Source organism: Crocuta crocuta, unplaced genomic scaffold, assembly GCF_008692635.1.
Source record: "Crocuta crocuta isolate KB4526 unplaced genomic scaffold, BGI_CrCroc_1.0 scaffold174, whole genome shotgun sequence".
NCBI lineage: Eukaryota > Metazoa > Chordata > Mammalia > Carnivora > Hyaenidae > Crocuta > Crocuta crocuta.
In genome coordinates, this window is record NW_027530330.1 from 2,144,913 (window position 1) to 2,160,400 (window position 15,488).

Below are 15,488 nucleotides of genomic sequence, written 5' to 3' on the forward strand. Positions count from 1 at the left end.
CTGAGAGTTGATTGCTGTTTTTTTCCTTTACATTTTCTATGTTTATTGGGGACATAAGGACATGTTCTAGATAATCATATCCTATGAAAATGACAGTTTTATAGATTCCTTGCCAGTCTTTAGAGCACTTATGCATTTTTCTTTCTTATAGGATTATATGAGTTTTGGGTCTGCCATTTATTAGTTTTATCAGCTCAGGTATAACCAGGAGTTAGAAACCACAAAATAATTTGAAGAAGCAATTGATATAAAGAATTATTAACAGGAGATTGGAATAACAGGAGATCAACTACTGAGGAGTAAAATACTTTAAAGAGTAGAGGGATAGCAGGTGTAAGAAACAGCCACCATCCATAAGGATAAGAAAGAATATCTAAGGAAAGACAAAATCTAGAAGACCTCTACTATACCAGGAAAGATCCAAACTTCAGTGGAGGGAGTGCAGCCATGGCTTACTGGATGGCAGAGATGTTTACTGAGGCTACAGGGCCATCCAAGAGTGTTCTGGTTGGATTCCAGGGGAAGCCATCCACAGGGAGTGGCAGCGTTTGCTGAGAAACCATTGCGTAGCATGCCAGTGGAAGCCCCGCTGGAGATAAGCTACAGCTTGGGACTCTGTGTGAAGGTCCTCCTGGAGTACATCTGGCAAAGCCTTTTATGGGGAAGCCTGTGGTTCACAACCCTCTTGGGGGCTTCCTTGGTGTAATCTGAAGCTGGCGCCTCTATAGGTGGGTAGGGAGAGACCAAAGAAAGAGGCAGGTCACATCAAATTGGTAGGTGACTCTTTTAATAAGCAAAGGGAACTTACATCTGAGACTTGTTTTGGGTGGCAACAGGACAAATGTCTACCAAAACCCGCCTCCCAAATCTCAAAAGTTTATAAAGAGGCCTTAACTGGGTTCAGTCATGGATATCATGCAGATGTTCTCCATACCACATATGTCCTTGGAGTAGCCTCTGGGAGCAGGAAAGGCAAGTGGAAATCACATTTCAATGACAGGGAAGGGGGTGAGGAGCCCTTCATTGTCAAGGTCCAGTTCAAAGGTCGAGTGGCTGTCAGTTCTTGTTAGTAACCTTCCCCAACAGAAGCACTGGGTTAGCAGCATTCTGCAGCCCCCCAAGAAGATGCCTGGAGAAGCTGCTCACAGCAGCTGTCATACTGGTGACTCTTCACTAGAAAGCCCCCAAAGAAGCAGCTGTCCATAGGGAATTGCCGGGTGCTGCTGCCTGCTGGGTGCTGGTGGGACCGGGTGCTGTAGAAGCCACACATGCTACACGAGTCTCGTACTGCAGAAGCCTGTTTAGAGGAGCACATCAGAACCAAGAGAACCCCCTTCCCCTCCAGTATGCCATCAGCACTTAAGGCTTATACAGGCTGCAAAGAAGAAATATTTACAAGGTGATATGGGCAGAATTGTGCTTTCCCAAGTTCATCTGTTGAAGAAAGTCCTAACCCCTAATACTTTAGAATTGATTGTATTTGAAGCCAGGGTCTTTAAATGGATAATTAAGTTAAAGAAGGTCATTAGGATGGACCCTAATCCAATATTTCTGGTGATCTTTTAAGATGAGATTTGGATACAGACACATACAGAAAGAAGACATGTGAAGGCAAAAAGTGAAGATGACCATCTGCAAGCCAAGGGGAGAGGCCTCAGGATGAAGCCAACTTTGCTGACACTTTGTCTCAGACTTCTAGCGTTCAGATTCAGAACTATAAGAAAAAGAATTTCTATTGATGAAGCAGCCCAGTCTGTGTGGTACTTTGTTGTGGCAGCCCCAGCAAACTAATATGCGCTGTCTGTTTCTATTACTGCATGGCAGGCACTGAAGAGTGGATTTGAAGTGGAAACCTTACAAATTGATAACTGACACATTAGAGTTAGAAGCTTAGAAACTTAAAAACATTCTCCAAACCTGTTTTCTTATCCTAAAAATGGAATCCTTGCCAAAATTGAAAGCTTTTTTCAAATTCTTAAAAGTTATTTCCATTTTCTCCCTATCAACCACCTAGAGGACTTTCTTATTCATAGAATTTCAGGTAGAGCCCAGCCCTTGGAATCAGAAAAACTCCTTCATTTTGACACTTACAGGTTTTGTGGCCTCAGCGAAGTACTTAACTCTGTGAACCTCACTTTCTTTATATGGAAAATAAAGGTTATAATACTTACCATATAATGATGTAAGGATGAAATGAGAGAATATATAGATATAAAACACTTAGTTCTGTGCACGCACACAACTGGTTCTGGTTAAATTGCAGAGTTTTATTATCATTGTCACTCCACTATCTAACAGAATGACTCTTAATAATCTGTGAAGCATGTGTTTGTTGCTGAACAAACTGAGCTGAACTGAACAGATTTTCAATGGGAGAGCGTCAGACATAATCACTGGCCATGTAGGTGCATGTGGGAGGTTGTATGTTTAGATAGAGTAAGTATCCACCTAGTACTTTTAAACACCATAAAAATGTCTGTGGTTACCTGTAGTGAATTAGGTGTGGATGGCCATGCAGGAGCATGTTGCCATTCTAGTGTTACAGGAGCTAATAGATCTCCCAGAATAGCCAGGTAAGAAAATAACAACAAGCCCCAAACAAAACATAAAACCTCCTGAAACAAACACAGAAATGATTGAAAGATGTTACCCCCAAAGAATGAAAAATAGATTTTTAAATCTCTGAGAAAAGAACTAGACAAAAAATCCCCCACAAAAACAAAAAAACTAGAAACACATTAAGCCTCAACTTGTTTTCAGAAAGTCCCTAATTAAATCATGAAGGTGAAATCCAGCAGGTAGAAAACAAATCTGATTTTAATAGCTATCAACCTCTTAGCTTTTGTTTTGGGAGAACTTTAATAAGGGTGCCCCTACTGTTTCATATTTTAGAATCTTTCTCGTAAGATAACATGGCAGGAATCAATAAGTTTATTTTAAATCTTACATCTAAAGCAAGGTCAGGCAAGGTCTTATGTCTTCAATAAAGTGATTGTTTCAAGCTGAACTTGTGTATTAGTGCTGAGGCGTGAAAAAACATAGGACTTTTCAACACCATTGGAGGAAGAGAAACACACAATTAGATGTTGAGATGTCTAATGCTAAATGAACAGAACTGATATTTTAAAAATTAAAAATGTGACCGCTAATTTTTGCTCTCAAGGTACAGACAGTCACACACATAATTACAAGATTTACTGCTTAATATCCTCTTAACCACTGAAAGTGATTCTGTTTATGTTAGGAAAAAGAAGCCAAGTAGAAAGGTCATTATGTTGTGTCTGCAGTTCTCACTCCTAATATGTGAGTCTCATTTATAAGTAGAGGAAAAAATCAATAACCCTTTTAAGTTGCCTTGGATTCCAAGTGGAAAATGCTTTAACCCGCTGCACTGTGGTGACTTAGAGGCACTGTGAGATATTATGCAATGTTGTTTCACCAAGGATCACAACTCACTTCAATAGCTCTTAATTGCATTGTTGAGTCTGTCTTGGCTGGTGGAGAAAATGAAAACTGTCACTACTTCCTGAAAGTTTAACTCTTTTATTCATCAGTTGTTCTTCATCATCTTCTTGAAAGTTAATTTTGCTTTTATTGAAGTTACCTGGAAGGTTAATTTTTGAAACAGTTCCAGCAGCCCAGGAATGAAAACCTTCAAGCTCTTAATTTAATTATGTTCCACTAGTATTTAGTAAGTTTTTATGAAGGTCTTCCATACTAGGTGGAGCAGATGACAGGAAGTAAGTAAGACAGTTCCTGTTTTCAACAAGCCTTAATTAGCTATGGAGAATGATTTAAGAATCTAAATGTCTACAATTTGAAGTTCTATGTAAAGATAGATATAAAGATAGTAAAGATACAAAATAGACTACACATAAGAAATATACAGAAAATATAACATCTGTTGATTAATTAAAGGTATAACTAGTCTTCTGGAACAGGTTCCGAATCTATGCCCCCCAAATAACCCTGTGCTTATCCAAATGTAGGTTTGAATCAGTTCCTTCCTGTCTTAACTCTACATATTTTGGCATTTTGCATAGTACTCAATATCTTAGTTTCTTTATCAATAAATTAGGGTCATAACTTCAAATTTTCTGGGTTGTTTAAATTAAAATGACTGTATCATAGTGTTCCATAAACTTACTTTTTGAAGGATGATGAGATTAAGAAGACTATAAAGAAGAATCTATAAAAGGTGTTTAAATGATTATACTTCCTTTTCTCCAAATTAAATATTACTATTTATCAGTGATTTAAAAAAAAACAAAAAAATAATTTTATCTTAGTTCTTGTAGCTACTCCATAACACCTTTTTAGTTTATGTTATTCTGTTATCCCAGATTCTTTTTGATTTTAATTTCTATATCTCGTATTGTATGTTACATATCAAGCAACATCCCTACAAAATTCCTAAATATTGATGTGTGAATGTGCTAAGCATGTGTAGCACACACACCTAACATACCTCATTAATGTAACATCTAGTATATACCTTATGTTAACTTCAATTAGTGAGAGATTAAATGACACTGAATTGATTTACCTTCCCATTTGTTTTCCATATACTTTGACAAATAAGAGAAGGAGGTAATGGTGAGTGTTTCCAGGTGGTTATGGTAGATAACTTGATGCACACTATGAAGCAGTATGTTAAATGTGTGTACACCAATAAAGCTGTATTTTTTAAATGTAGTGTTCACAAAAAAAAATTAAAAAGAAAATGATATACAACAAAACATAATTTATATAAATTAAAAATATGTGTGCACAAGAAAGAAGCATTTTGAAAGAACACATACCAACAAAACCACGTTAAACCCATTAGAATGTTTGCCAATGGTAGGAGGGGAAAGGGCCTGGGTTATGGGAATATAATGGAATGATAAATAAAGCAAGTGTGGGTTTGTGTGGGCCAATGCTGATAATGTACCATGAAATGAGTGTTATGATTAGTCAACCCTCTGCACCAGAAGTCCTTTCAAAATTAGTCTAAGAATAGACCTTCGATGAACTTTCAAAGAAGAGAGAATCTAAACCTGAGTCAAAGAAATGATCCTACATCAAAAAGGGGGATGTATTTAAAAAGGTAGTTTTAGATGTCACAAGGATAAATAAGAAATAGCAGAATGGAGATTAATATATAAGGCTAATTCTGGGCAGTCTCCACAAAATCTTAATTTTTTAAAAATAATCTACTTTCTGAGTTTAATTCTACCCATGGGAAGCAGCAGGGTTCGGGAAGAGAGCAATGATCTTTGGAATCAAGAATCGTTTGATTTAAATTCCAAACTCTAGCACTTGTTGTGAAGACCAGAACATGGTACCCAATCTTTTAAAACTTGAACATCTTCATACATAAAATAGCTACTGTGTTGGTGTGAGAAATAAATGCTAAAAATACTTAACTGTCTAGCACAGGGCTAGGTTCAAGGTAAAACACACTATCAGTAGTGGTTCCTATGTGCTTCATCTTTCCCAGATGTTGCTACTTCTACATTCATTCAACAAACATTGACTGACACACTACAGTGGTTTATGCACTGGGTATACAAAAATGGAGGGCACATGCCTGTGTTTTCAGAAAACTTGTAGTCTAGTGAAAAAAAATCAGAGTTAAACCAAAAATAATATTATAGGTTGAGAAATACAATGATGTAGGCATTTACTTGGTAGTAGAGGAACAGACAGAAAGGGACTCAGAATCATATAACATTTCTTGGAAGAGAAGATAACTTGAGGTCTGTCACATAGATTTAGTGAGAGACAGTAAGGAAGCAAAATTCCAGAAGCCTTTTGTGTGAAGAAAAATCTCTAAACCCTAGTTCATGGCTATTCTAGGGGTTAGAACTGTTAATGGAATATTATAATAATAATGGTCTTCCATTATACGATTTTATTTTCTAGTAAATTAACTTGTAGTTCCTCAAATATTTAACTGTGTGATAAATTGAACTATTAGGCTTCTCAAACTGACCCATTTCCACAACACTTTTCCTTTATATGTTACTTATTTCACTATGTCTGCTAAGAAACTCAATGGAACAGTGTGGAGCTAATCTTGTTTTCCATAAGGTTAAGACTTTCTTTAGAGCCTTGAAAGCCCTGGGAACTGTTTTTCTAAACCCTGGTTTAATCCATATATATTTGCTCAGTGTTTGTGTTTCATTCTTTTTGTTAAGTGAATATTATTTTAAACATACACTCATACATTTATGTATATTTATATCTTGCTCCCCATATATATACATTGTTTTCCTTAAAAAGAGAAAACAAGACAGACTATGTTTGGAGAGGGCGCTATAAACTCAATATGTGATAGTGATGTCAAAAATTTTTCCTTTACAACTTCTATTGAAATGGCAAGACTTTCTTGAAACAACATTCAGTGTTTGTTTTTAAAACAAACCCGTGGGTTTACTTTGTAAAAACTCATGAATGTTTTTTTTATTCATCCCATATCCTTTTCAGAGTTGCTCCATGCCAAAGGAAATATGATTAAGGCAGCTCAGGAAGAGTTTTGGTCTGGAGCAGGACACAATGGATATATCTTGTGGCAGATTCAAAAGTGAGAATGGGAAAATCTGCATGGACATCCTTGGGGGAGCAAATTATAACTCTTAAATTCTTATCAAATGATAACTCAGACTTTCAAAAATATCTTCGCCTTCAGATTGATAGCAATAACTTAAATTTAGCTCCATAGCTTCTGTTAAAAAAAACCCCAACAACTACTAAGTCCTAAAATTTTTATAAAGCCCAGTGGCAATACTAAAGCTGATATTGACAAAACACTTAAATAGATCTATTCTGTGTGTGTTCACTTTTGTGGTTTAGATAGTTTAAGATGTGCTTTACTCTGGGAATTTTTCTCTCCTTGCCTTAAATATTGACTGAGTTTGAAATAAAATATGTTTATGATGAAACCTATGAGAAAGGAATTCTACTGAAAGCTGCCTCTCCATTCCCAGACTGAAGAATTCATCAGGGTTTAGAGCTTACCTTGGTGTCAGTAGCAACGCCGTATTCTGCAGAGAAAGACGTGGGCATAAAGTGAATGTGGTTGGGAAAGGAAAGTGTTGGTGCCAAGGATGGTTATTCAGCTTCAAAAGTTTTAAGGTACAGAGGCACCTGGGTGGTTCAGTCGTTTAAGCATCCGACTTCAGCTTAGGTCATGATCTCACTGCTCGAGACTTTGAGCAGGCTCTGTGCTGAAACCTTGGAGTCTCTCTGTGCCCCTTTCTTAATTGTGCTGTCTCTCTCTCTTTCAAATATAAAAATAAAACATAAAAAATTTTAAGGCACAAGTGACATAGTATAAATATATTCTCCAAAATATATCCAAAACCATGTAAATCATAAAGATTCACATATTCCACCTTCTCTTTGGAAACCTAACAGCTAATGGTTCTGAATTTCCCTACATGTTCATTGTGAATATAAAGAGTACCATATCCGAGTTGGATTCTGCAGATATCTATTTCAATAGCTCAGTTAATGTGAACCAATTTTATTAACTCATTAAATACAATAAAAAAGGCAGTTAATGGAAAAGTGGAACAGATTAGTTTGAAAAGTCTCTGTTGTAGTTCAGATATATTGTCTCTTAAAACTGGATTCGTAAGAGAGAGCAGATGTTGTTGCAAATTTTTGTGGCTTTACAAGAAAATAAATATTAATGATATTGGCTACCTCAAGTAAAGAACATTAAGAATACCTCTCTCTGTGTATGTGCATTTGTTTCAGGAAAACTGTAAAGTTCACACATTCTCTGGAATATCTAGAGGCCTACCTATTGCCTGGCAAGTTTTCAAAGAATGTTGGGTGACATGCTTTTACCTTGGTTTTTTATGTGCCTTCTTCATGTGTACCAGAGTTCAACTTTGGTCGCAGCGATTGGCCACAATATTTCATCAGCGTTGGGTTCAGCTTCAGTATTTGTGAAACCAAATAGTGGATAGTTAATATTGTGTTATTTTTTTAATCTCCAATTAAAATGTTGTCAATAATAATTTGCTCACAGAGGTTATCATCACTTTCAGTTAATTTCAGGAACATAAGCAGGTATGTCATTTAAATTTATTTTTGATTTCTGAATATGCATTTTAGATGGATTGAACATTCTTGATGTCACCTGGCGTGGCAGATACTCTTAAATGTTTTCTATGTTGAAAATCCATTAATCATTGAAATGTATAGATATTATTTGAGTTAAAATACATACAAAGTTTTATATTCAGTTTTCCCAGCATCATTTATTGAAGAGACTGTCCTTTTTGCATTGTATATTCTTGCCTACTTTGTTATAAATTAATTTAATTGTTATAAATTAATAAAGCCATATAGTATGGGTTTATTTCTGGGACCTCTATTCCATTTCATTGATCTATATATCTGTTTTTATGACAGTGTCATTCTGCTTTGATTACTACAGCTTTGTAATAAGAGTACGAAATCAAAGAGTGTCATGCCTCCAGTTTTCTTCTTTTTTTCCCCAAGATTGCTTTGGCTACTTGGGACCTTTTGTGGTTCCATACAAATTTTAGGGTGTTTGTTCTATATCTATAAAAAAAATACCGGGGCACCTGGGTGGCTTAGTCGGTTAAGCGTCCGACTTTCCGACTTTCGCTTAGGTCATGATCTCGCGGTTTGTGGGTTCGAGCCCCGCGTCGGGCTCTGTGCTGACTGCCAGCTCAGAGCCTGGAGCCTGTTTCAGTCTGTGACTCCCTCTCTCTCACCCTCCCCTGCTCACGCTGTCTCTCTCTCCTAGAAATAAATAAAAACATTAAAAAAAAAAATACCATTGGCATTTTGATAGGTATTGCCCTGACTCTGTAGATTGCTTTGGGTAGAAGAGAGATTTTAACAACAGTGATTCTTCCAATCCATGAGAATGAAATATTTTTCCATTTATTTGTGTCTTATTTATTTTCTTTCATCAGTGTCTTACATTATCATTATATAGGTCTTTCAAGTTTGGAACTGTACCACTATCTTATACTATACATGAAAATTAATCCAAACTGGATTAAAGACTTGAATGTAAGACCTGAAATCATAAAACTACTACAAAAAACATAGGTGATAAGCTCCTCGGCATCGGTCTTGTTTTTGAGTTTTTGGATCTGACTTGAAAAGCAAAGGCAACAAAAGCAAAAACAAATACTTGAGACCACATCAAACTATATAGCTTCTGCACAATAAGAAAAACCATAAAAAAATGAGTAGGTAACCTACAAATGGGAGAAAATATTTGCAAATCATGTATCTGGTAAGGGACTAATATCTAAAATACACAAAGTATTCCTACAACTCAATTGCAAAAAAAAATCTGATTAAAAAATGGGCAGAGGATCTGAATTGACATTTTTCCAGAGAAGATATGCAGATAGCCAACAAGTGCATGCAAAGATACTTAACATCTCTAAACATCAGGGAAATGCAAATTTAAACTACAATGAGCCATCACTTCATACCTGTTAGATTGGCTGTTATAAAAAATATAAGAGATAACAAGTGCTTGTGAGGATGTAGAGAAAAGGGAGCCCTTATCCACTGTTGGTGAGAATGGAAATTCGTGCAGCCACTGTAGAAAAAAGTATGGAAGTTTGTCAACAAATTAAAAATAGAATTATCATATGATCCAGGAATTTCACTTCTGGGTCTTTGTCTGAAGAAAATGAAAACACTAACTAGAAAAGGCTATACGCATCCCCATTATTATTGCAGTATTATTTATAATAGCCAAGATACGAAAACAACCTAAGTGTCCTTTGATGAATAAATGGATAAAGAACAGATGGTATATATATGTAAGATAAAATATTATTCAGCCATAAAAAATATGAAATCTTGCCATTTGCAACTACGTGAGTAGATGTTGAGGGCATTATAGTGAATGAAATAGGTCAGATAAAGATAAATATCACATGATATCACTTACATGTGAAGAAAAAAAGAAAAAAACAACCTCATAGGTAGTGAAAACAGATTGGTAGTTGCCCCAGGTGGGAGATGGGGAGTGGGTGAAATGAGTAAAGGAGTCAGAAGGCGCAAGCTTTATGCTTAAAATAAATATGTCATAGGGATGTAATATATAGTATTGTGACTATAGTTAATAAACCATATTGATATTTGGAAGTTGCTAAGAGAACAGACCTTAAAAGTTCCCATCATGAGAAAAAGAAAATTCTATAGTTATGTATGGTGATAAACATTGGCTAGACTTTTTGTGGTGATCATTTCAGGATATATACAAATATCAATTACATTGTAAACCTGAAAAGAATATATTGTTAATATGAATTATACCTCAGTAAAGAATTTTTTTTTTAAATCCAGCTTGAACCAAGAAAACATACCATTTATTGTAGTTACCATTATCAATATAGCAACACGTAACTAATAGTTGCCCACAGAGTACAATGGCTGGAAATTGCTTGTGATGTTAACAAGAGTGTCTATGTTTCTTACATGGTACCTGCAGTGAAGATCACCTCATTAGTTCTTTGTAGGAAGAACTTTTTAAAAATTTATTTATAGGAGAGATTTATTTGAAGAAATATTACAGCATATAAGAACTACATAAAGTCTTAATTCCCACTCATACAGTGGTAGATTTGATATAACACGTGATAAAAAACTTAAATCCAGAATGCACACAGTACTGCACAGTTTGATCACTAAGTCATTACTTGAGAAGCAAACCTCACGGAACAGCTTCATGTCAGCTAAGGCCACAAACACCGTGTACAACACATTTGAACTGACAGATTTTGACACGTTAAAAATACAACATCAGTGCATGTTGGGGATCCCTGGTGCCAGAAAGAAGGGAGATGGGAAGGCAAAACTAGTCCTTGGTAGTTTCCACCTCCTTGGTTTTCACTGAGGCACTCTCTTGTGCTTTGGCCAACATACAGCGCTTGATCTCCAAGCCAATGGCTTTGGCCAGAGGTGGCGGCACAGCGTTCCCCACCTGCCGGTGCTTGTCCAGGATGTTGCCGAACAGCTGGTAGTTGTCCGGGAAGCCCTGGGAGCGGGCACACTCACGCATGCTCACCACGCGGTGCCGCTCGGGGTGGAGGACGCAGCCCTGCTTGCTCATGGGCTGGGGTGTATAGGTAAGGAAAACTCAGCTACAGAGAGAAACTCTGATGATTTTGTTTTCTTGAAATCCAATTACACTGTTCCAGGCCACATTTCCACATCCAAGATTTAAGAGCCAAATTTTCTCAAGGGATATTACGAAGCTGCATGTTCATTTAAAAAGTATTAGAAACAAAAATGTAAGGGCTATAATTTTTTTGAAATTATCTTTTTTAACAGCTTTATTGAGATATAATTCACATATCATGTCATTCATCTGTTTAAAGTGTACACTTCAATGGCTTTCAGTACAATTTTAGAACATTTTCATTACCGCAGCAAGAAACCCCACACCCCTTAGCTGTCATTCTCCAACTCCCCAACCACCCCCACCCCCACCCCAGACCCAGGTAACTTCTAATCTACTCTTTGTGTATAGATTTGCCTATTCTTGACATTTCATATGAATAGGATCATATAATAAGTGGCCTTTTATAATGGACTTCTTTTACTTAGCATAATGTTTTCAGGGTTTATTTGTGTTACAGCATGAATCAATACTTCATTTTTAAAAAACAGCAAATAGTATTCCGTTGTATAGGTATAGCACATTTTGTGTATCCATTATTTGGTTGTTTCTACTCTTGGGCCATTACACATAATGATGCTATGATCACTTGATTACAAGTTTTTGTGTGGATATGTTTTCATTTTTCTTGGGTGCATGCTATGAACACTTGATTACAAGTTTTTGTGTGGATATGTTTTCATTTTTCTTGGGTGCATACCTAGAAGCAGAGTAGTTGGTCAAATGGTAATTCTACATTAATATTTTGAGAAGATCCCAAAATATTTTCTGAACAAAAAACAATTTTTGAACAAAAAACAAAATTGCAGCCATTTTGTTTCCAACAGCAACTTGGGGAGTTCTGATTTCTTTACATCCTTACCAAAATTCAGTGTCTGTTTGTCTTTTTTCTTTTACCCATCCTTGTAGGTATAAAGTGGAAGCTCATGTGGTTTTTGTTTGCATTTCAACAGTGACAAATGATGTTGAGCATCTTTTGATGTGTTTATTATTTGTATACATTCTTGGGAGAATTGTCTATCTAGATCCTTCATCCATTATTCTAATTGGTTCATTTGTCTCTGTATTGTTGAATTGTAAATGTCTTTTTATATTCTGGATGCAAGTTCTTTATCAAATATATGATTTGCAAATATTTTCTCACATTTTGTGGAGTGTCTTTTACTTTATTGATGATGTTTTTGACATCAATAATATTGTATTATAATTATCAAACTTGCTAAGAGACTAGATTTTAATTATTCCAACCACTAAAAAGAGATGATAATTATGTGATGTGATAGAGGTACTAATTATCACTGCAATGATAATCCTATTAAAATATAAATGCAACAAATTAATGTGTTGTACACTTTAATTTTTTTTGCAGAAGCACATATGCAGGATATATCTTGGGGCAGTTGAGATAAAGGAAGTAGATTTACAAGATCCTCAAGGTTGGAATAACCTTAAACTAAGATTCTCTTTTGCCCCTAGCAAAGTGCCATCATCAAGGCAGCCAAGCTCCTAGAGGGAGGTCACTTTGCTGGTTTCAAGGACCTGTCAAGGGGCTGTAGGCAGTAAGGGAATTTAATTTTTCATTTGCCTTAGTTTCCCACATCATCATGGCAAGCATTTAAACCTCTTTACTTTGTTCTTGGGTAGCCAGAAGTGTTCAGAGGAATATCACACATATTCCACTGTGGTAGTGGTGGTGGTGGGGGGGGCGGAAGGAGGGGGGTGCCAGCCTTATTTTGCTCTCAGCTTGCCCCACACTCCTTCATCAATTATACTTCTGAAGTCATATCTAAGAAACTATTGCTTAATACATGGCAACAGAGATTTATTTCTGTGTTCTTTTCTAAGAATTTTCTAGTTTTAGCTCTTGTATTAATGTGTATAATCCATTTTGAATTTATTTTTGTGTGTAGTGTGAGGTATTCTATTTTTCCATGTAGTTATCCAGTTATCCCAGCATCAGTCATTGAAAACATTCTTTCCTCGGGGCGCCTGGGTGGCTTTGTCGGTTAAGGGTCCGACTTTCACTTAGGTCATGATCTCGTGGTTCGTGGGTTCGAGCCCCGCGTCGGGCTCTGTGCTGACTGCCAGCTCAGAGCCTGGAGCCTGTTTCAGTCTGTGACTCCCTCTCTCTCTGACCCTCCCCTGCTCACGCTATCTCTCTCTCTCTCTCTCTCTCCTAGAAATAAATAAAAACATTTAAAAAAAATTAAAAAAAAAACACGTTTTTTCCTCATTAAATTGTTGTGGTACCCATGTCAAAAATCAATTGACAATAAATGGAAATTGTTGAACCTAACAAAATAGGTTCATTTCTGGACTCTCAAGCCTATTCCTTTTATATATTTGATTTATATATTATAGAGACATTATATATGTTTTATATATTTATGGCAGTACAACACTATCTTGCTTATTATAATTTTGTATAAGTTTTAAACCAGGAGGAAGGAGTGCTTCAACTTTTTTTTTTCAAGATTGTTTTGCCTATTCTAGGCCTGTTGCATTTCCATATGAATTTGAGGATTAGCTTTTCAGTTTCTGCAAAAAAGCAGTTGGGATTTTGATAGGTACTGTGTTGAAACTGTAGATGAATTTGAGGAGTATTGTCATCTTAACACTATAAAGTCTTCCAATTTATGAACATGATGCCTTTCCTTTTATTGAGATCCTTTACTTCAACCGTATTTTGTGGTTTTCAGTGTACAAGTCTTGTACTTCTTTTGTTAAAGTTATTTCTCAGTACTTTGGTATTTTTTGATGCTATTGTAAATGGAATTGTTTCTTAATTTCACATCTGGAGTATTCATTGGTAGTGTATAGGAATGCAGTTGATGTTTGTATATTGATCCTGCAACTTATCTGAACTCATTTATTAGTTCTAACAGCGTGTGTGTGTGAGCATTTATTTGTAAATTCCTTAGGATTTTCTTTTTTTTTCCATACAAGATCATATTATTAGTGAAGAGAGTTGGTTTTACTTCTTTCCTTTCAACTTGAATGTCTTCTTATTGCTTTTAATTACCTAATTGCCTACATTTTTCTTTCATGGTTTTTGGTCAGTTTTTGATTTGCCCTAATTGGTACTGCTGCTTCAGGCGGCTGTAATGTTAGAAAATTGTCCAGGGTTTTTTATTTTTTTATTTTTGTTTGGTTTTATTTTGTTTTTAAAGAAATGCCCTGGAGAAAGTGCTTTTCAGAGGGTCTCTTTCACGCCGAGGGGACTCTTGTATATGGACAAAGAGAAGCCCTGTATATGGGATTTTTTAGGGAGTTACATGATAGGTCAAACACTGAAAGTTCTCTGATGGTGCAGCCTTGGGGGAGATTTCCAATCCCTTCTGCAACCACCCCATTGACTGTTAATCTGCTGTTTTTCACAGCTACCATGTTTGAGAGGCTTGATGATGATTTCCAAGCATGGAACTGGGGAAAGGAGACTGGGATTGGGTAAGTGAAGGTGCCACAGAACTCACCATTGTTCTTACTAAAATTTAGCTTTTTTCACCCTTAATAAATGCTTCTTGGATTACTGTAAGCATTTGGTAAATTTCTAGATCCTTGAAAAAGTTGATTTTGACAATTCATCCAGTGTTTTTATAAAGGAATCAATTTTTGAAGTTCTTTGCTATCTAGAATTGATTATCTTTGAGAGCTGTTATTTTAAATCTACTTCTGAAAATAATCAGAAGGCATCCTCAGTATTGCAGAAAGCTTTAAATGGAGGGATTGTGTCAGTGATGTTGCGTCACTGCCATCAGCCAAATGTTTGAATCCAGAAATGAGAAACAAGGTGCATTATTTCATATGGAAAGAAAGTAATACTGAATAACCTGGGGTGACCTCATCACCAGCAGTAACAAATATAGTAACAGAATGAACTGTTTCTTGTTTCTTCGGTAATTTCAATTGAAAATGAGCATATGCCTAGCTTCAGAATGCACATTACTGTGCCTACGGGAGCAATCTAGTGGTCAGTATGCTGAAAAATCACTGTTCTTGCATGGTCATGTCAAAATTCAGAACTCTGACTAGTAAAAGTTTAATAATAAAATGATAATAACTATAGTAATAAATTTCTGATTTTTTCTGTTTTTCTTTTTTTTTTTTTTACTCTGGAAGTTTATCCTATGTTATTATTAATTGCTTTTGGCTTTATCTTCAATCAAATATTGACTATAATACTTGCTCATTAAGCATTTCTCCAAGTTATTTTCATCATACCTCAACTTTCTAAGAGCAGCTGTAAAACGTCATAACCACGTAGTTGATGTTTTATGAATTTTACAGATTTATATACTTGTTTTATATAATG

The 15,488-nt window shown here is 35.9% G+C and overlaps 1 protein-coding gene across 1 annotated transcript in view; it reads left to right on the forward strand.

Moving 5' to 3' along the window:
* Window positions 1-15,488, forward strand: part of LOC144232803 (uncharacterized) — a 413,974-nt gene that overhangs the window by 233,366 nt on the left and 165,120 nt on the right. The window contains exon 3 of the mRNA XM_077765644.1: window positions 14,557-14,623. Within this exon, the coding sequence (XP_077621770.1) occupies window positions 14,578-14,623 (46 nt within the window). The 5' untranslated portion in view covers window positions 14,557-14,577. The remainder of the gene's footprint in view (window positions 1-14,556; window positions 14,624-15,488) is intronic.